Raw genomic sequence first — 23,615 nt, forward strand, 5'->3', positions numbered from 1 at the left:
CTTATCTAAACTTTATATCCCCTCCTGTCATTTAGTGTATTTCCCTAACAAATATTTTTGTTGCATTTTATTAAATAACAAAGACAACCACTATCACGTAGAACTTTGAGCAAGCAAACCACATCAAAATGTATTTTTACTACTATAAAAAGTACTAGTTTTTAGTCAAAATAAATGCAGTCAAATAGCTCTATGGAAAATATATTTACTTAACTGAAAGTTGTCATCCTGCATAGTCATTTTAACTTGTCATGTCAGCGTACCTCCTGAACAAAAGTGGTTATTAAGCTACTCATCACAATGTTAATAACTAAGATGTGCTTTCATGTGTTATTTCTTTGATGGACCTTGTCATCCTTTAGTGACTAGAGGATTTCCTGTCTGAGCTCTAACACAAGTCAGTGCTGGTGAAATCCTGCAGAAACCATGAAGCACTTGGAATTCTTTTAGATTGTTTTGGCTAGAGAACACATGTTGATTCTACTCCCTACTTTTTGGCCCAAAATTCATCATTTCTGACCATTTCACTTTCAATTGACCACCAGTTCACTTTCGAGGCAACACAGCCCTTCCTTATGCTTTGTGTATTTATCAGTATTGCAGTACTTCAGTAGGTTCATGATTTCATAATACAGGGTATACAATATCACATAATATTGGATAATGGTACAATTTTGCACATCATCCCACAAGTTTCATTGCAGTTTTGATCTATCAGTGTATAAAACCACATTGAGATTTTTGGAACACTCTGTATAGCTTTTTAAAGTTTACACAGTGCTTTATATAACCCTGTCCTTATGGTGTTTGAACTTTACAGTAAGCCTGGGAAGTAGCTACTATAGTGATTATCCCCATTTAATAGGTGAGGAAACTGAGACTTAGAAGGGTGAGTGACTTGCCCAAAGTCACATAGCTTATAAATGTAAGACGTGTGATTTGTAAACCCAGGTCTTCTGTTATCCAAGTCCAACACTAATTTTCACTATGCCATGCTCTGTCTCTTCTCTGTGGATTCTCACCGTGCTAATGCAAGTCATACCCCTTCAATGCGTCCGCAGTCTATGAGATTCTTTTCTGTGTCCTCCCATACATCCACAAGAATTTGGCCTTTTGAGATATCATTTCTGTAGCTCTCAACCTATCTCCCTCTTCAATCAATTATTCCATTTTTGTCTGTAGATTAGCCGTATATATTTTATATCAAGATTACTAGATTTATTCTTGTTTGGCTTAACTGCCAAAATAATTTTTAAAATACTACATAAGCTTGGCATTCCTTTAAAGCAATGTGTATATGAATTAAAATCCAAATCCTTTTTTCCCCACCTACATTTAGACATTCAGAATAGGTTGAGTAGCTCAGTTGGATTAGAGATTTATAAAGCAAAGCATAAAGGAACCATTCAGATTCCATAAGAGCCTAGCCTGTGTCTATGTGACATATCAGAAATGTTTGAAAAGAAAGAATAGTAGAATCACTGATTTAGTGGGTTTTAAGACACCTTCTGACCATGCATGTTCACTTTCATATTTTACTGAATCCATGAATTCCATCATATCTCTTTCTCTTTAATTCATAGAAGTGACCAACAAGTTTTTAAAAATCAAAGCAGCTCTCTAACTGTAATCAACGCCTATGTAGATAACTGTGCTTGCTTCAGTTTTTATTGTAGCATAAAATTCCACAGTGTACTGAAAGACGAAGAGTTACAACCGTTACATCAGTTAAAGCAACTGTTCATTTCCCCTTTAGAATTTCTTTTGGGCTACATTAGATGATGAGTATAGCCTCCTACCCCACCCCCAAAAAAGTTTTTAAATCACATGTTTAATTCAGTGAAACAAGTGAAGATATACATAACCTTTCCCCTTATTAAATATAATTTACAATGGATTGTTTTCTCAATTTAATATATCCTTTGTAACTTAACCTATGTTGTCTGTGGAATTTAAATTTGAAAATGCATGATGAATGTTTAGTGTATATTAGCAGATACTTGGTGATCGCATTATGAACATAAGCAACCAGACCACCATGGTGATAATTAAAGCTTATGCATCAGCATCAATTGGAGATACAGAAGCAGAGAAATTCTATGAAAAATTCAATGACTCCTCAAATTAAATTATTATCGTACTTTAATAATGACCTCAAAGTAAAGGTAAACATAGATTGAATGGCAGCACAAAATGTTAGAATATGATGAAGGGTCAAGAGAAGCATGCCCAAAGGTTTGCAAACTGTACAGAAATCCCACTCCTAGATATTATAGATACTTTCTTCAAAAGGAGAATTGAGGCATTTAAGGACAAAACTGGAAGAAAGACAACAAATAGACCAAAAAAGGAAAGATCTACTAAAATTTCTATAATGAATTATTTTGTCTTCTATGTATCTCACACTTACCATGTCTAAAACAGAACGAATTATCTCTTCCCTAAAACACTCCCCTTGACCAAATTAGCCTATCTCTGTCAGTGGTACTACCATCCTTTCAGAAACCTAAGTTCACAACCTCAACATCTTCAGCTCCTCATTCTCAATCACGCTGATATGGAGTTAGTTACCGTATCTTCTTGTTTCTGCCTCCACATCTCTCACACGTATTCCTTTCTCTCCACTCACAAAGCTATCACCGTAGTGCAGGCCTTCCTCACCTCTGGACCAGACTGTTGCTATTGCCTCCTAATTAATTGGTCTCCCTTCCTCAAGTCTCTCTTCAATCCATCCTCCATTCGGCTGCCAAAGTGATTTCCTAAAGGGTGGGTCGGCCTGGCTCACTTCTTTATGTAATAAAATCTAGTTAGTCTCTCTCATCTCTAGCAATATTAAACATCTATTGTCTACTATGTGTCAAGCATAGTACTAGGCCCTGGGGATACAAAAACAAAAAATGAAAAACCGCCCTTGATCTCAAGAGGCTTACATTTTGCTTGAAGAAAATGTAAATATAAATAAATTCATATTACATGCATGATAAAAACAACTGACAATGGGTGATCAAGGAAGGCCTTGTGTAAAAGATGACACTTTTAACTGCAGAATTCTTCTGTTGATTCTATATTGCTACATACCATGAAATGTCATAAATTTTGATAAGTCAAATTACATTTTTACCCAAAGAGCATTGGGTATTTCATGGTGGAACTAAACATGTTACAACATTTTACCAATGTGCAATTGTACACAAAAAGTCATATAAAATATATTTCCAAAGAGATATGTGTCTGTAATAGGAACTAAACCAATGCATTGCCTACTTGTTTGTGCCCATATAATATTAATATTCCTAGAAGAAGGTTCTCTGCAAGTTGAGTGGCCCCCTTGTCAAGGATTTAGGAAGGACATGGACAAGAGTGACATGACGAAAGAAAAAGAATGGGTGGGGAACTGTTTATGAGAGGGAAAAACCAACATCAATAAGATCACAGAATCTTAGAAATTTAGTAGCCAATCATTCTACCACTGTTTCCTTCAGCCTTAAAAATGTGTATTTAAAAACCCACAAAATTAATAAATATAAAGCAGGGCACATACATAATGAATTCTGATTTGCTTTAAAGAGAGTATTCCAGTCTTACTCCTATATGAGGTATAATCAGCCATTAGGTGTGTGTGTTGAACATTAGATGTGGTTCTGAAAGGCTGTATATTAATGAACTGCTTTACATTGGCCTGTTGTCTTACATTACAAAAAGGAAGGCCGCAGAAATGTCTAATATGTCAACAATGTGATAAACCTTTAAAATCCAAGAATTAAAATAAAACTAATATTAAATATTATTAATAATAAAAAATTTAAACAAAAATAGTGTCCTTACTGAGTTGGAACTGACATGATCTTAGATACATTAAAGAAATATCATAAAGAAAAAATATCACAGATAAAATGTGCATGTTCTCATATGTCTAGTGATGATTAAGACCCTTCTTGCAAAGATGTATGGGATTAGGAATAAAAAATGGAAAATACAAGCAAAATCCAATGACAGAATTTAATCTGTATTATTTAAATTTATTTTTTACATAGACTTTGCCTTTAATAGTTGTGACTCATTTGTCTATAAATAAGAACCTTTTGACTTTGGGTAAATCATTTGATTTGTCTTCATCTTAGTTTCTTCATCGGCTGAATGGGGACAATAATATTTTTATGGTTATTGCAATGTTGTTGCAATGTTCATGAAAGAACTTTGCAAGAACTATATAAATAGAACCTATTGTTATTATTAGTAATATGTATAGTTAACAGTGCAGCCAGGTGGCAGTGTATAAAGCACTGGACCTAGAGTCAAGAAGACTCATCTCAGCAAATTCAAATCTGCCCTCAGACACTTACTAGCTGTGTGATACTGGGCAAGCCACTTAACCCCTATGTGCCTCAGTTTCCTTATCTGTAAAACAAACTGGAGAAGGAAATGATAAACCACTGCATTATCTTTGCCAAGAAAACCCAAAATAGGGTCATAGAGAGTCAGACACAACTGAAAAATGATTCAGTGACAAAAATAGTTAACATTGCTATCATTGCATTCTTTAACTACTGCAAAATGTTTTTATGTGCCTCTTATATTTAGGTTTGTGCTTTCTCGCTTTTCGTTGGGTTTATTATTTATTTTTTCATATGTCATCTTTACTCATTATTTTGCTTTCATTTTGTCTCTAAGGTGCCTATTCAATTAAAAGATTATATTTTAAAATATGTTGTATCTTATAGACGTATGTTAACCAGAATGATTTGCTTTATGGAAATGTTTCTCCCACTCCACTATTTTCTCTGAATTTTAGAAGTTCTACATTTAAAAATACAATACATGAATCAATTTAAGTGAGGTTGCACATAATCGATATGTTCAAGTCCACTTAATCACAAAATCACTGGCTAGAAAACTAAAAAGAAAGTCAGATTCACATTTTTATCACTGCAGTGCCATCTTTTATGGAATATGTTGCTTCAACTATTTTTGGTTCATCAGAACAGACCATTAACTATGAAAGGTAGCCATTTGCTCTTTTCCCTCAGAAGCTCAGAAGAAGCAAATGGAAGATAACATAGAGTTGAACCAAGAGGAATGTGTGTCAGAGAATGCAGATAACTCTACAGAAGAACCTATTGAAGGAGGACCAGATGCAGATGGAGATGGAGAAGAGATGACTGATGGGATAGAGGAGGACTTCGATGAAGATGGAAGTAATGAGCTGGTATGAATTAAATATTTAGTATCTAAAGTGTTCCTATAATTAACATGGGGATTTCCAAGTCCTTTTTTATTTTAAAATCAGGATTAATGCAATTTAACCTTGTCTCTTATTTACATATATTTTAATAATAGCAAGCATTCATATAGCACTTTAAGGTTTGCAAAATTCTTTGCAAATATTATCTCATTTTATCCTCACAGTAAACCTAGGAGGTAGATGCTATTATTATCCCCATTTTACAATTGGGAAAATTGAGGCAGGCAGCGATTAAGCGACTCATCCAGATCCACAGAGCTAGTAAAATGGCTGCATTTGAATGTAAGTCTTCCTGATTCGAGCACCAGGACTCTACCCACTTCACCACCTAGCTAGGATACTGCCTTTGCACGTAGTGAATGTTAAATACTTAATTATGAAGAACAGGAGCTTTATATGGAGAAAAAGGGGGACTCAAATCCTAAATGACACATACAGATGTCTGTTCCTACTATTGCTCTGCTGTGTATGGAATTATTCATTAGTCAGTAAGATTTAAAATGAACTACACATTAATAAACCATCCCTGTAATAACTTACAACATTTTACTAAAAAAAATATTGCTTACCCACATCCTCGATAATGCTACTGATTGGAGCCATCATTTCCACTGAGTGAGGCTGAAAAATCCTGTGTGGCCAGCATGATTTTTCACATGATGTGGATAAAGATGATTTCATTTGGTTGGTGGCTGCAGTGACTGCCATGGTGCTGTTTGCAGCTGTGTCTCACGGGCTTGATTTCTTACGCAGGGCCAAGACCCTGCCATCCTTTTTCTCCTTCAGGTGAAACAAGTTCTCTCACTTTAATGTTTCATGGCATGTTGTTTTTTCAGTTGTGTTCACCATTTACCTCGGCACCTTTCTGGCCCTTCATTACATCAGACTGAAACCCAGAAACCGCTGTCGATGATGCTGTTTATCTGACTTTATTTATCCTGGCATCCTATATAAATTTTAGCAAGGCCCCACTAATACAAAGGAAGAGGGTGCAGAAAAAGTGTATATCCTAGACAGCGAGGTGGCACAATGTTGAGAGTGCTGGGCTTAGAGTCAGAAAGACCTGAATTTAAATCCTGCCTCAGATACTAGCTGTAGGATTCCAGGCAAATCACTTAACTTCTATTTGCCTCAATTCTCTCACCCGTAAAATGGGGATAATAATAGCACCTATTTTGTAGGGCTGTTTGAAACATAAGATAACATATGAAAAGTGCTTTGCCAATCTTAAAGTGCTATATAAAATTAGCTATTAGATAGCTATTACTGCTATTTGTTTTGGTAGTCAATGTTCAGTTAATAGGTGCATCACTTTTATTTAGGTTTATTCCTGGAAAATAGTGTTTGAATCAGGAGACCTGCATTTGTAACTCCCTATTCAACCTTTAACAAGCTCCATTTCACATCTAGAAAACATTTGGGTTAAAAACCTTGGCAAATGTTTAACAACTGGCTCTCCAGAGGGAAAAAGTACAAGTGACACACACACTTTTAAGTTTAATTTGTCTTACTACCATTTTCTCCATCACTTTCTTTAGTCTAGACAATCAACAAAACAATAAATGAAGCACTGATTTTTGACATTTGCTTGTGTCTGAGGTGTAAATACTCCACTGAAAATTTAACAATCAACTCTCATGAGCTGAAACAAGCTGACTCCAAGCACAACCCTGATTAGACCACATAGAATTTTTAGTGATAGAAGTATCTTAGAGATCATGTTTTTTTTTATTGAATTCAATGAATGGATTATCAGTTTCTTCATATGTAAAATGAAGATACTGAACTAGAAATGTCCCTTCCAATTAAAAAATTCTGATTCTATAATTGTCATGCTTCTGCCAACTACTTTCAGCCTGGATAACTAAGAACTGATTTTATATAGGATTTCAGGGTCATAGGTCTAGAACTTTAAGGAACCTTAGAGTTAATCTGGTCCAAACTCCTCATTTTATAAATGAAGGAACTAAAACCCCAGGATGGAAATAACTTGCTGAGGTCACACAGTCACTCAGTGGTGGAACCAGGAATGGAACCCAGATCTTTTGATTCCAAATTCAGTGTTCTTTCCACTGAACCACACTGTATCTCAATAATATAGCCTGCTTTAGAAGGTCATTGTGAGGGAATAAACCTTTGCAAACCTTCAAATGTTATACAAATGTGCATTTTGTTATTATTACTAATAATAACCTCATTTTCATTCTGTATTGGAGTGCAAATTGAAACATTGCCAGGACAAATCACTATCCTGTTATGATTATTTCATATTTATGTTTGATAGACTATTGCACAGGTTGATAAAATAACTGATTTTTTAAAAAAAGATTAAAAGTATTGCAATGTAAGCTCATCTTCTGAAGGCATCTTCAGAACAATTCCAGTAGCAGATTGGACAACAGGGAGGATACATAGATATTTTCCACTAGAACTCAATATATAGATAATTTTTGTTCCACAGAGCTTGAAGACTGATTTTTTTTCGTAAGATGACATCTATTAAATACATTGTTCTTAAATCTCAGTTCAGGTTAGATTTGACGTATTCAGATGATGATTATAATATGATCATGATGATGGGAGAAGAAAAAGAACAAGAAGGAGGAAGAAGAATGAGGAGAAGGAAGAGGAGGAAGAAGTGATGGAAAAGGAAGAAGGGGAGGAGTAGAAGAAGAAGAAGGAAAAGAAGAAGAATTACCTTTATATAGAGATGCTCTCTTAAACCAGCACCACACCCTTGCTTTTTATATATCAATCAAGTAATTTATTGAGCACCTATCACCAGAGGAATATGTAAAGCACAGTGGAAAATGTAAATTTGTATAAGGCAAAGTCTCTGACTTCAAGAAGTTATCAATCTAAATTGGAAAGTAAAGTATAAACATAGGAAAACAGAACTAACAGTAGTAGACACCAAAAGATAAATACAAATTTTAGAGCAGTATAAGATCAAAAGTAAATGCTAAAGGATTTAAGGTTCCATGGAAGAGATGGCATAAATTGGGCCTACAATGATGAGCAGGATTCAGACAGGTATAGAACAAGGGGGAGGAAGCACTCCAAACTTGCAGAATGATATTAGTAGAAATACCACAAGAAGAATTCTGTAGGGGGAATTCTTGATTATACTTCAAACCCTATAAATTCCTATAAATTTTCTAGTTTATATAAAATATAACAAATATTTGCCAATCTGCATTTATTACACTTCACATAAACTAGAAAAGGGAAAAAAAGAAATTCAATTACCAACTCTATTTGGAGGCTGAATCCCCCAAAGCCAACCAAACCACTAGCAAGAATGAAAAAAACAGAGGTTTACATAAGCACCTAGGCTGAGACAAGTGCCATTGCATTTGAAATGAATTAGGTTATTTCATCTCACTTTGCAATGTAAGCCATATATAGCGGGGGGAAAAAATCACTGGCTTAAGGATGCCAAGAGAATTCTAACTTTTATGAATTGTGCTTGTGATTAATTATTCCTTTTCTTGCTGACTAGACACAATCAAAATAAGACTAATCATGTAGGAATGTGGAATAGATTGTCAAGCTAGAATGAGTAATATCTTGGCCTACCTACTATCTACTGAGTAATAATGCAGCCATCACAGCTGAACAGTAAATCACATGAGCTTACAGAATTGTCATACATCTCTGCATATTTGAAGGAACTCTAAACCACCAACTCAGACTTGCAGATGAAGCAAATCGAAAGCATGATGTAATGGGAACAGGAACAAAGTTGGAGTCAAAAAACCTGATTCTGAATCCCAGTTCCAAAACATGAGCTATGAAGAAAGCCTTTGAACCTTCATTTCCTTACCTATGAAATAAGGAAATCATACCTGTGCTACCTACATTCTTGTGTTTTAGAAAGGATAATATTATAGTTTATGATACTTGTAAACTGTTCGTTGTCATATAAATGTGCAGCATTATAAAGCGATCCATTTGCCAACCATTGCCATTAAACACATATTTATTAATTTTCTAGTCTATGCAAGACACTATGCTAGGCACTTGTGATAAAAGGTTGAAAAGCTCCTCAAGGAGTTTTTATTCTAATATATTGGATTTATTATTTGTACAAGCAATTATGACAGAAAACGAAATATAACAATATGCTGTAAGAAAATATAAGGAGGAAAAGTTTGTTTTCAGCTGGAGAATCAGGGAAATAGTTATGAATTAATGCATTTTAGGGAACAGCATGAGTGAATGCCAAAAAGTAGGAAAGTACAAAACAAGATCTGAGACCAGTTCTAAGTCCAGTTTAGGTTGAACGTATACTGTGTGAAGGGGAATAGTACGACGTAAGTCTGGAAAGTGACCAGATAGTGATTTTTAAATGTTGATTTGTATTTTAGTCTAATGGCAATAAGGAAGCCCTACAGATTGTTGGGGAGTATGTCATGTGCATTAGAAGATTAACTTGGCAGCTGTGGGAAGGACAGGTTTCAAAGGGGAGAAACTGGAGGGAAGGAAACCGGTTAAGAAATTACAGCAATAGTCAAGGGGGAAATTAGGGTGGTAGCAGTGTGAGTGAAGAGGAGGTAGCAGTTACTGTGAAGACTGAATCAGTGAGACCTGTCAAGTAATTGGCTATGGGGAAACGAGGAAAGAAGCAAGGATGACTCGGGTTTCAGGCCTATGTTTACTGAAAGGATGATAATTCCAGCTCCGCCCCTTCTTGTGTAATGCTTCTTGTTCATTGATCAAAGCTCTGTAGGTTTCTAGTTTTACCTATTGATAAATTAGGTCTGAGCTCCCTACCAGCTCCCAAAACTCTGCCTCCATCCAAAATTTGTTATATTTCAATGAGACCTAGACATTTGACCTTGCCACGATGGAACTGGCTCACCACAGAGGTACACAAATATAGGGTGTACTGCTTTGTTTTTCCCTCTTGGCAAAGAGTCAGTGAGCAAGTACATAATCAAGCAGTTGTGAGCCATTCATTCCCATAGATTCTGGAAGTCCCTAGGCAGAGGATCAATCTGATGCAGGAGCTCTAGAAAATGTATATTTTGAGTGTGGTTTGTTGTACTACATTTGCACCAGGCACATGCAAAGAAGTATAAGCAACAGCTTTCGTAGGATCTTAGTGTCACTTATTCGTCATAGATGTCGTGAGGTAGAAAGGCAGGAGCTTCAGATTGGAACTCTTGACATGAACTATGGACTTGGGAGCTAGGTGATTTTGGGACCTCAGCTGAGCCTGGGTCATGGAACTAAGTCTTAGTAAATGTCACTGGAAAGAATCTATAGTGTCTTCTGGCTGTCACCAAGTAGTATGAGTAAATAATAGCATCTACCTCACTGGGTTGTTCGGAGGATAAAACGAGATAATATTTGTAAAGCACTTTGCAAACCTTAAAGTATCTCATAAATGTTAACTATTATTATTAATATTGTAATTTTGTCCAGGAGTGATATCATGTTCATTGGTCTATACTTTCTAGAATGAGTGTGCCTTTTTTCCATCATGGAAATTAAGAGATTTTTGACTTTCTCTAGCCTTGTAATATTTCTCCTATTTTCCTCATTTTTAAGACATTAGCAGGGATTTAGTGATAACATTCACAAGGTTCTTTTTTTACCTAGAGATGAAATAACTCCAGATGAAGAGATCTGATTTCATTTAGAGCAATGAGGTGTTTGTTCTGTTACTACTTTTTCACCTACGTTGGCTACAATTTCCTCTTAATCAGTCTTTTCACCCTTCTAAGTCTAAAGACTATTTTCTTGACAGAAAAGATGGAAGCAACAAAGAACCATAGTAAAAATGGAAGTTTTATTTTTAAGGGACTTTTATTTATCAGGACTCTTCAAATTTTTCCCTTGGACTTCAGTTGAAGTGTGGGAAGATAAAAACTCTCTCTGTGTGTGTCTCTGTCTCTGTCTCTCTCTGTCTCCGTCTCTCTTCCTCCCCTCCCCTTCCCTCCTCCCACTCAATGAGCTCCAGCAATTCCTGTAATCTTCAAGATCAAAAATAAACATGTCTGTTTTGCATTTAAAGCCCTTTATAACCTGGACCCTTTCTGCCTTTCTAGTCTTCTTATACTTCACTGCCCTCCAAACACCCTACAATCCAGCTATGTTGGCCTACTTGCTGTTCCTCATTTCTACCCTTTAGTTTCTCTGCCTTCCTCCAAGACTAACTCAAATCCCATTTTCTTCAGGAAAGACCAGCTGCTAATGCCTTCCTTTTGGAGGCCACCTTCCATCTATTCTGTATGTGTCTTGTGTGTACCTAGCTATTCATATATTGTTTCCCCCAACCATTAGAATGGGTGCTTTGAAGGCAGGGACTGTTTTGGCTTTCATCATTCCCAGTAATTAGCGCAGTGCCTAGCACATAATAAGTGCTTAAAAAATACTTATTGACTAATTGGCAGTTACTTAACTGTGCCACTATTTTAAATTTGCAAATATGGAATAAAATATAATTAAATATTTCCAGTACTTTTATGTGATATTAGAGTATCAAGAGAAGAGTAGGTTTTTGTAATATTTCGGTAATTGACCTAGGAATATCAATTCCATGGAGCAATGGAAAAATCTTTAGCACACTGGTGCAGAACTTAGTGTAATTCTTATATACAAATTAATTAAGTTCTTGTATAAAAAACCAGAACCTCGCTTTAGAGCACTGCATTAAGTGTGCTTTAAAATGCATTTGCTTTAACCATCATGTTTTATAATCATTTATTGATTTCCTCCCCAGCTACTTAAAGATCACTTCTGGATTTGCTGCTACTTAATCTTGCTAATGGTAGCCATACTTTTCTTAAGAAGTTTTATTGATGTATTTTGTTTTTACACTACAAACATTTACAGATTACTCCCACTTCATGAGACACTGTGGCCTATCACTTACATGTCCTCCTTGCTCTGAACAACCTGTAGCAATTTTTTAAAGAGATCTTTTTGTTTTTCCAGTATCTGCTGCAAGCTACAACTCATGCAGTATCTTAGCCTTGTGCTGCCATTCTTACAGGTCTGTGACCTTCAATTGCATTCATCTTTGGCTTTATGCCTCCTGTTTCTAATGTTGATAAATAGTCTATTAAACTCTTAGACCTCTGTGTGTAGCCACAGTTGTAACTTTCTTTACATGGCTCCCCATCTTCTTCAATCTAAGTATGATTCAAAATGTTATCATTTTTAGAGTATTCTGTAGTTCTTTAACCAACCACCCTATTTAGAATCCCTGCCTAAGTATCTTAGCTATCTTTTCTTTTAATTTTTGAATCTACATTTCTAACACCAAAAGTACATGTCTGACTCCACATAACCTAAGGAAATAGTTTAATAAATGGGATGAAGTCAGAAGGGATTTTAGAGATTAGCTAACACAGTTCCCCCATTTTATAGCATCTGAAAGGCAAAGAGACATTGACTGAGGGCTAGAAAGATTTAATGACAAATTACTTCTAGTAAATTGCAGAACCAAGAACCTCTGACTTTAATATAGCATCAATTCCATTAAACCATATTGTCTTTAATGTGGCAGGCAGAAATGGAGGAAACAATTGGATAAATTCATATATGGCGCCCCAAATTTTAAAACATTTCTTGAATTAATAAACTTGGAGAGTCTTAGAATGACTTTACATAATAATGAATACTGTGAATACTGAATTTCTCAGTAAATAAGAATTTGCCTCCATTTTTCATATATTGTATGTGAATAGTTCTTTGTATATTTCTAGTTTCCAAATTAATTTAGTTATTTTCTAAAATAAAAAAAATTTAAAGCAAAACTTGGCTTTAGAATACAACATTGGGTTTTACTTTAAAATAAATTTACTTTCACAATAGACAGTGCTGCCCAATTGCAATATTATGATTTCATCCCATTTATTAAATTACTTCTTTAGCCTATGTGGAGTCAGACGTACCTTTAGATATTAGAGATATAGATGAAAAAATAGAAGAAAAGATAGCTATAATACTTAATCAATAGTTCTAAATTGGGTAGTTGGTTGAAGAACAATAGAATGCTCTAAACAATGAACTGTTCATAACATTTTGAATCATACTTATATTGAAGAAAATGGGGAGCCATATAAAGATACAAATGTGTCTACACACAGAAGTTTAGGACCTTGATAGACTATGTACCAAATGGAAAAAGACACATAAACAGAAGATGAATGCAATTGAGTATAACAGACCTATAAGATAGCAGTAGAAGGCTAAAGGCCTGAATGAGTTAAGACTTACAGAAGATATCACAGACAATAAAAAGGCCTGTTACTTGCATAGAAAAAATGTAATTCAACATATTGAGAGACAAAAATTGTAAATGTCTGATAGTCCTCTAATTGCACATCAACCAAATTGTGAATTCCCACTCACAACTTATTTCAAAAGACCCATGATTTTACAGAATACTCCTCTATAGTTAGCAATTGCCTTCATGAGTTGTTATGATCAACCAAAAATCAGGACCTGGAGGCCAGCTCTCTGGTAGTGAGCCTTTTCCCATTCAGTTCATCATCTTTTGTTCCTGGACTAGTGGAATAGCCTCCTAATTATATCAAATAAGACAATATGTGTTCAGTGCTTAGCACACAGTAGGCACTATATAACTGTTTATTCCCTTCCCTCCTTCCCCTTTCCTAACAGGTTTTCTGCCTCAAGTGTCTCCCTTCCCCAGTTCATATCCCACACAGCTGCCCAAATGATAGTATAGTGAATAGTATAGGTCTCTTTCTCACAACAATCCAGTGGTTCACAATTATCTCTAAGATCAACTATAAACTCCTTGATTTGTCATTTAATTCCCCTTGCAACCTGGCTTCAGACAATTTTTCCAGGTTATTATTAAAGATTACTCTCTTTTGTGCACTCTGTGGTCCAGGCAAACTGCCTTGCTTGCTATTCCCCCCACAGGACATTTTGTCTCTGGTCCAGGTACCTCTTGACAGGCTGCCCCCAACTGAAATGTGGTTCTTCTTCCTGCACACTTTGGGATCCCTAATTTCTTTTATAGCTCAACTCCAATGCCACCTTCTCCAATGTCAAACGACATAAGGGATCTCTTTTTTTGTATCATGAACACCTTTGATAGTTTGGTAATGTCCAATACTACTGTAGTTTTCTGCCCATATTTATAATAGAAGTTAGTTAGTGGTTAGTGAAAATAAAGGTGTGGAAGTTTTTTGCCCATTCCAAGTTCATAAACCCCCCCTTCATATGAAGGGCCAGCTTGAAGTCTGTAGACCCAGGTTAAGAATCTCTATTCTACATAAAACTTTCCAATTCCCCCAGCTGTTAATGCCTCCCTCACCAAAATTACCTTGTATTTTTTGTTTGTATTCTGTATATTCTTATTTTAAGTATACTTATGTGTACATGTTGTTTTCCCCTTTAGAACATAAGCCTCTGTGTGGGCATTTTTGTATTTGTATCTCCAGTGCTTGGTACATAGTAGGCACCTAATAAATGCTTTTTGATTGATTAGTTAGCTAACTGGTCCTCAAGTTCCAGTTTTGGCTATAGTCTTGTTTATCCTGTACTTACCCTATACTCGAAACCTTTTTAGCTTGGTTGCACCTACAACAGCTTATCTTCCACAATGCCAGCTTTTAAGAACCAAGGTTCATCTCTACTCCATGGTGAACCATTAATGGTAAAACATTAATGGAGACATATTCCCTGTATTTTTCCTTGGGAATTATCGTTCACACAAATTGTGTTGTAACTAATATTTTAGACCTACCTGCTATTATTTGGGGAGTATATTTTATAAAGAAGAAGGGGGGACCACAATTTTTACTCTAGAACTAGTTCACCTAGTCAGGCATGTAATCAGTAGTGGTGTCTTTAAGAAACTGATGAGGGCACAGAGGGCCACTTCACACTACTGTATCAAAGTCAACATTCTGTTCTATTGGTTTTCAATGGTTCTGTATTATTCCTTCCCAGGAGTAATAAAAATGCAAACATAAAGTGGTCTAATGTAAGTTAGCCAGCCAGAGGGCATTAAAAAGCCAAAAGGGAAGATAAAAGTTTATTCCAAAAGTGGAATTCCTATAGGCAAAAAAAAAACCCAGAAATTAAAAAAAAACCCAGAAACTCAAAAATTCAAGAAACATGGCAGATATTTCAAAAAGTAAAGTTTCTGTATAAATACAAGAAAAATAGAGACTCTTATTTTTCCGTGCTATTTGGACAAAAAAGAGGTAAAAGCTTTGGAGGCTTGAAGAACCCTGGGATAGAAATACAAATTCAAAGCTGTCTCTGATGAGTTTGAAAGGCAGAATTATAAACCCAGAGCCTAGAGCCAAATAAAATAAAATCTCTCCTCAAACCCAATGTAGAAAGCTTCAGAAATTCTAATCCAGGCAATGTCCCACAACATGCTCTGAATGGGGGTGGCAGAAGGGGAGGGGGTGATGTAGGGAGAATGATAAGGTGGATTTCATTTAGCTAAAATAATGCTGAGGCAAAATGGAACTATAAAAATTACTTCTTAATACCCTCAAAGTGTGGTGAGGAAAAGGAAAATACAAAGGCTTTTGGGTTGTTGGGTTGTTCGGTTTTTTTTAAAGTAAAATGGAGTTTTAAAAATTATACTTCTTAGAGATCAAATAGTAAAAGTGATTTGACTATTTTTTTTCTTACATTACCATGACTTTCCCTGTTGTAACAATATGGATTTATTTATGAGAGCTTTTTTTGTATTTTACATGCTTTTTAAAAAAACATATATTGAGGGATTCTCTGGTGTTTATCACAGTTGAAGTGTGATGGTTTAACACAAGGCTATTAAAATGCTCAGAGAAAAGTTAAAACCTATAGATTTTTTTAATTGTTTTCATTTTTACAAGTAAGCAAAAGATAAAAACTAAAGTATAAGAACAAGGAATATGGGAAAGAAAAAAACCATTGAGAGTAGCACTCAGAAACTTGGTTAAAATCAGTCATAAGCCCTTTAGCCATTCACAATACAGCCTGCCTTATCAGAGATAGATTTTCTCCAAAACCTGGCCTTTTTACATAGGCTATTTGTAGGTTGTCCATCTGGATCAGGTGTTTGTAACCTATGGTCCATGAACTTGTTTTTTTTTTTTAATTTTCATAACTCTGTTTCTTTTTTTCCCTTTTTTGGTGGGGAGGGGAGAGGTAATCAGGGTTAAGTGACTTGCCAAGGGTCACACAGCTTAGTAAGTGTCTGGGAACAGATTTGAACTCAGATCCTCCTGACTCCTGAACTACTGCTCTATCCACTGTGCCACCTAGCTGCCCCTCATAACAGTATTTCAATATAATTGATTTCCTTTTTAATCACATGTATTTTATTTTACACATTTAAAAATATTTACCTGAGAAAGCTTCTCCAGATTGCCACAGGCGTCCATGATACAGAAAGGGTCAAGAACCCCTGATCTAGACTGTGTATACATCAGGGCAGTAACACAGAAATGCGTGTATCTGGGATAACCCAACATAATGAAAATGGATTTGTCTAGATATTTCTATTTTTTATGATAAAATACAAATTCCTTTATTTGATTTATAAAGCCTTTCACAAGCTGGCTCCAAGCCATCTTTCCAGACTGATTATACATCATTGACCCTGGCCTACTTGCTAACATCACATCTCCCACCTCTGTGATTTTTTACAGGCTGTGCTCCATCCCTGCAGTGTTCTCCTTACTAAATATCCATCTCTTGGAAATCCTGTCTCTCTTCAAGGTCACCTCCAGAGGCCTTTTTTGAAACCTTTGGTCATAGTTTTCCTTTTTAAAAAAAATCACAGTGTATTTATTTTGTGCATAGGTTAAGAAGTGGTGTTGCTTAGTGAAACAGAGAAGCCTCAGAGCCAGGAAAGACCTGGGTTGAAGTTTTGCTTTTGATACGTTCTGAATGTGTGACCCTGGACAAGTCACTTAACTGCTCAGTGGTCCAGGCAACTCTCTAAGACCATAAGTTGCAAAGAAGCTCCTGACCTATATTGGTTGAGGAAGTTTCTTCATCTGGAAGTTCCACAGACCAATGAAATCACAGGTCCGTTTCCTATTCCTATATGTTGTATTTGCTTATCTATAAACATATTGTATCCAACCTACTAGAATGTGAGCTCCTTGAGGTCAGAGACCATATCACTCTTATATCCCCATTGCTTACCACAGTGCCTGGTAGAGAGTAGATGCATAATTAATGCTTGCTAATTGATTTAATGACTGATCATATATCTTGAACTGCCTAGGAGAGTTCCCAATTTAAAAAAAAGTATACATTTCTTAAGGACTTTTCAGAAGGAGCAGACTTTGTTAAACAACATATCCTGATTTGGGGTTCATTCTACCCACAGGACAGGATTAGAGATAAGTAGTAGATAGTCAGACCTTCAACATATAATTACATAAGGAATCTATGGCTATGTGATAAATGAGGTAGGGGACATTTTTTAGATTTTCCTATTTGCAATAAGAATGAATTGAGATAATTTCAATGATTGAATTATAATTGAGCTACATGGCTTTTACAAAAGTTTCCTTGTTTGTTTTTTTCTTTCTATTTACCACTCCAAAAGGAAGTTTGAATGATTATAACAAGGATTGATATAAAAGTATATCCATTTTTACTGTAACCATTTTCTTGCTAGGCAGAGAGCTCTCAACCTGGGTCTGGTTTTTGCAAATGAGTTTTACTGAAGTAGTTCAGTCTTGCTACTCAGTCTTCCCTCCCTTCCATGGCCCCACCAAATTGGGAGAGGAGAAGGAAGGGCAAAGGGGTTGTATAAAAGGTAAGCCAGAGTGCAGAGGAGGAACATCTCTATTTATGCCTATGTAAAATAGACCATCTTAAGCTTCGTACATGATATTATTACTCTTTTCCTTCATTTCCTAGTGATAGCTTTTTAAATTTCCTTAAAAACCAACTGCATAAAGCATGCTTTTGTTCATGCAGTGAAAAGAAAAGAGAAAGGAAGCAGAGAAGAGAAGAAGGAGAGGACAGGAGAGGAAACTTTTCTTGTTCAAAATATCAGTTTCACAAATACAGGATGGTTATGATAGGTTGGTAGAAAAACAGCAAATGAGATCTCAAGTCAACAAGCATTTATTAGATACCAGCTACAAGTCAGGCACTTCACTTAAGAGAGGAATAGTATCCAGAATGCTGAGACTTGGCAGTCCCACTGTACTTTGCTCTGTTCACACCACATGTGAAGCATTATGCTCAATTCTGAGTGCTACATTTTAAGAATGACATTGATAAACTGGGAAGTTTCTAGAGGAGGAAAGCCAGTACAGAGAAGAGCCTAGAGACCATTCATGCAGTATGATATTCGTATGAAGGCACTTTGTGTTTCACTTGGAGAAGCAAGGACTAAAGGACGATATGGTATCTGTCTTCGGGCATTTGAAGGGCCATCATGTGGAAGGAGGTTATGCTTGTTCCGCTTGACCCCAGAAAGCAGAGCCAAGATCAATTGGTAGAACCTAATTAGAGGCAGATTTAGTCTTGACAATAAGGAATTAACAATTTTCACAAAGTGAAATGGGTTGTAAAGGAAGATGAGAGGGTCCTCCTTCGTTTAGAGTACTTTGGCAGAGGCCAGATAACCAGGGCATTGTAATATCAAGGATATTTTACTGGCAAGACCGTCTCAAGGATTCTCTAACTCAGAGATTCTGTGATTCTTTGCTGGTTGAATTTAAGGGAAATTTGCTGATCAACAAGACAGTAAATAAGGCCAGAATTTCTTGAGGCTTAGGGTTATGTGGTGGCAGTGGAAAAAGAACAAGGAAAAAACACTTAACAGGCTAGTTAAGAGTGGGTCTCAGTGACAGAAAATAGTTCCTAGGTTAATAGAGCATCTCTCTCTCAGAGTCTGACAATGCTAACTAAAAGCATCAAATAAAATTTTACTTCCAATTACCTTTTTGACCAAATAATTTAAATGGTTTGGAAATGCCAAGCACCTGGAAAACCTGAAGTTAAAATGAACTGCAAATAACCAAGTACCTGTACTTTATTCTAAAACGATGAAACATAGTATTAATAAGTACTGTGCAGTATTGTAGTTCCAGAAAAAGAAAAATTATAGTAATGATGAATAACTTATCTTCAAGAGAGGAGCATATATAAGCATGCTTCCTAATACATTTTTTTATCTAAGAACAAGAATTCCTATTGATCATTCACCCACCCATTAAAAATTATTCCCTGATGGTCTGGAAGTTGAAAATTTGCTCCAAGTGACTCTTTAAAGATCATTTTAATTCAAATTATATCTAACTTATTGGAAAATCTGAAGTCTTTCCAAATAGAATTTATTAAAGAGACATTCAAAATAGCATCATAGTCATGAAAATAACATTTAGCCACCATTGCCAATATTCATTTCCCTTTTATTAACAGTCTTTGATTGCCACCATATGTTGTGTGCATCCAATTCCCTTTTCCTTGTGATGATAATAATAGCTAGCGTTTTAAGGTTTGCAAAATGCCTTACAAATATTATCTCATTTTATCTTGACAAAAACTCTGTAAGGCAAGTTCTTTTATTATATTCATTTTGCAGATGAGGAAACTGAGACAGAGGTTAAGTGACTTGTCCCATGTCACACAACTAGTAAATGTCTGTAGCTATATTTGAACTTAGGTCTTCCTGACTCTATCCAATAAGTCACCTCAGTGTCCTATCTGATGTTTCATATTTGTACTCTTTTTATATTGAGACCTATGTGTTGTTAGCTCAAGCTAGTGCCCCACATTTTACTGGGAGGAAATTAAGCAGTCATTACAGTACACCTTAACACTAAAGTAGATGTATGAACTATTTCCTTCATCCTACTATACATGAGTTTCACCTCTCTGACAAAATAAATATATATTCTATCCATTTTCCATGATCATCACAGCATGAATGCTCAAATAAAATATTTCTTAATATAATTTTCTTTTACCAGTGCCACATCATTCTGCTTTCTATAATATTAAATCTACAAAGAATGATTGGGACTTAAGTAATGTGTTTTCCTTTATTCCAATGATATATCAAGTTCAAAACAAATGAAATGTCTCATAAGTAAATATTAGAATATGTTTATTGCATCAACATATAACATGAAAACTCTCACTCGGAATAATATATATGGGAACTTGATTATGTTAAATATCACCAAGGTTATTTGACCTTCTGGTCACACAAGCCAAGTTTCCAAGACCATATATGCTGTAAAGATTACAAAATTAGTGGATTGATCAAACAAATCTACTGTGTGCTCATCACATTCCACCACTTTTACCAAAGGCTTTCAAGTTCAATGTTCTAAGTATTTTATCTGATGGATTGCTAGAAAAAAATTGTTTTCACTGGATCTAGAGTTTTTTAATGTCCAAAATACAATTGGTCGATTTCCCCAGTGTTCTGAATACATCAAATTTTATTGAACTTTTTCTCACCACCACTGGGAATATTGGGTATAATGAACTTTAAAAAGCCCTTCAGCACAAAGATAAATGAATAGGTAAAAGTCGGTGTTGCCTTGATGAATATCAGTTCAAGTTTGTACTTGAGTAAGCTAAGAAAGTCATTAGCAGTGGTGTATCTGACGGAAACTAATGCATTGTACCTGCAAGGCTATACTGAATCTAATAATCTGTGACGGGAGAAATGGAAAAAGTCATAAAGGCATTTCATTAAGTTAGAAATTGAAGCAAAGAAAAGCATGCCCTCTTTTTCAATTTAATATACATCGCAACAGACTAGATCACACTGGGAAAGAAATTAATTATCACAAAGGGCCTGACCTTTCACCATCCTCTGGCTCATTATTTTAGAAGTTGGCCATTTAGATATTTTTATTGGAACAACATGAAGTTTTATCTAGCTATGTTTTGATGTTTTGGAGAAGTTACTTCTCATTCACCTACCTGCTTTCTGTGGTTCCTTCACCCGAGAAATATAATTGCTTAAATTCAGCTACTTTTCATAGTCAATAAAAAACTTCACAGATGAAAACTAATCAGCATTCTCATTTATACTCTACCTAGGCATCTTCCCTCATAAATCTTTACTGCTTTAAGAATAGGCTGTGAATATGGAAGAAGGGCATGCATGCCACAGTAGGATCAGATGAGAGTTAAGACCTTGAGAAGCCTGGTAAGCATTCCTATCAACTACAACGTGATAAGAATTCTTATCACATTATAATTTTTTTATATTCTGCAACTTACCATATTTGCAAGAAAAGTTTTAAAATTCAGGTAGTAATCTAAAATTTAATTTTTTGAACATGTGCAGTATAATTATGGTAAATAATAAAGAAGCATGTTTTATAGTTGCCCTCTCAAGACTTTTGATGAATAAAGAAAAAAATGCAAAATAAGCCTTTTAGAGTTCAATTAAACATGTCTGAATTGTAAAAAGTGGTAGACTAAAAAGAATACCAACCAGATTAGAAAAAAATAGATTGCTTCTTTTTCCTCCAGTTAAGATTTGCTCAAGTTTTTTTTTAACATCATTACTATTCAACTGAATTTAACTCAAAAATTTGTTAGATGCCTATACTGCACTTGTTCTCAGTGACCTTACTGGGGGAAAGACATGAATGGAAATAGTTATATGTAAGAGAGAAGAAGATAAGAGTAAAGGAAAGGCGGGGTAGCTAGGTGGTACAGTGAGTAGAACACCAACCCTGGAGTCAGGAGAACCTGAGTTCAAATTTGGCCTCAGACACTTGACACACTTACTAGCTGTGTGACCTTGGGCAAGTCACTTAACCCCAATTGCCCTGCCAAAAAGCAAAAAAAAAAAAGGGAGTAAAAGAAAGGTCCAGGCAAAATGGAAGTTGGATATTGAGCAGGTAAAGATCACTTCCAGCTTGTGGGAGAGTAGGAGAGAAGGGAAAGGAAGAGAAAAGAAGGTGTCTATAGAAGGCTTCATGAAACTGGTGACACTTGAATTTGACCTTTAAAGAAAGGGAAGATAGTAGAGTGATTGGGGAGAGAACAGATTGCTCCTCTGAATGCAGCAGGAGGGTCTAACCATAAGTATATATGGGAGTTTGTACAGAGACATATTTGGATGTGCAGGAACAAATTCCCCACATGGCCATTTCTCTTCCTCCCCCATAAGCCAACTGTGTGGCATTACAAGAACAATGCATTAAAAAGGAAGCTTAAGATAAATGTATAATAATTGTAAATAGTAATATTTAGTGGATAAATGGAGTTATGAAGGTTTTTGCCTTTTTTGTTTTGGGGTTTTTTTGGTTATAGTTGTTTTTATCTGTTTCTTTTGTTTTTATTGAGTCAGCAGATCTAGAATAGAATGGAACAATGTGTGAAGATAGAACTCACTTTTTAAGTGAACTGAGATTATGGGGCTCCAACTGTTTAGGTCTCTAATTTGTTGATGCCAGTTTGGCCTGATGTTACTTGATCTTAAGGCCATTGGTCTAAGAACAAATTTCATGATTTCCTGACAACTCATTAATAATAAGTATTATCTAAAATTATTTCTAGAACAACTAGGTGGGATAGTGGATAGAGTGTCAGGCCTGGAGTCAGGCAGATTCATCTTCCTGAGTTCAAATCCAGCCTCAGACACTTACTGTGTGAGCCTGCACAAGACACTTAACCTTGTTTGCTTCAGTTTCCTTATCTGTAAAATGAACTAGAGAAGGAAATGGCCAACTACTCCAGTATGTTTGCCAAGAAAATCCCCATGGGGTCATGAAGAGTTGGACATAAATAACTGAACAACAACAAAATGTTTCTATGCCTTTTTCATTAAGAATCCATTTCTTTTGCCTTGTTCTGTGACATGCGGAAGAACAAATTCACCTTTTTATATATATTTTATTTTTCCTCAATTGCATGTTAAAACAATTTTTAACATTTTTTAATGTTTTGAGTTCTAAATTCTGTCCCTTCTCCCTTCTCCTTTCCTCTCCCCTCTCTGAAATGGTAAGCAGTCGGATATAGGTTGTACATGTGCAATCATGTAAAACATTTCCACATTAGTCATTTTGTACAAGTCAAAAGAATGAATGAAAGAAAGAAAGTGAAAAATAACATGCTTCAGTGTTCAAACAATATCAATTCTCAGGATTGTCTTGGATCATTGTATTGCTGAGAATAGCTAAGTCATTCACGGGTCTTCATCATATAATGCTATTACTGAGTACAGTGTTTTCCTGGTTCTGCTCACTTCACTTTGCATCAGTTCATGTAAATCTTTTCAGGTTTTTCTGAAATCATCTTGCTTGCCATTTCTCATAGCATAATAATATTCCATTACAATCATATACTACAGCTTGTTTAGCCATTCCTCAATTGATAGGCATCCCTTTGATTTCCAATTCTTAGCCACCATGAAAAAGCTGCTATAAATATTTTT

The 23,615-nt window shown here is 35.5% G+C and overlaps 1 protein-coding gene across 1 annotated transcript in view; it reads left to right on the forward strand.

The window, feature by feature from the left end:
- The window catches only part of RALYL (RALY RNA binding protein like), a 179,348-nt gene that overhangs the window by 125,626 nt on the left and 30,107 nt on the right, over window positions 1–23,615 (forward strand). Inside the window, exon 6 of the mRNA XM_036742106.1 lies at window positions 5,028–5,206. Coding sequence (XP_036598001.1) covers window positions 5,028–5,206 — 179 coding nt within the window. The remainder of the gene's footprint in view (window positions 1–5,027; window positions 5,207–23,615) is intronic.

This window comes from Trichosurus vulpecula, chromosome 1 (assembly GCF_011100635.1).
Source record: "Trichosurus vulpecula isolate mTriVul1 chromosome 1, mTriVul1.pri, whole genome shotgun sequence".
NCBI lineage: Eukaryota > Metazoa > Chordata > Mammalia > Diprotodontia > Phalangeridae > Trichosurus > Trichosurus vulpecula.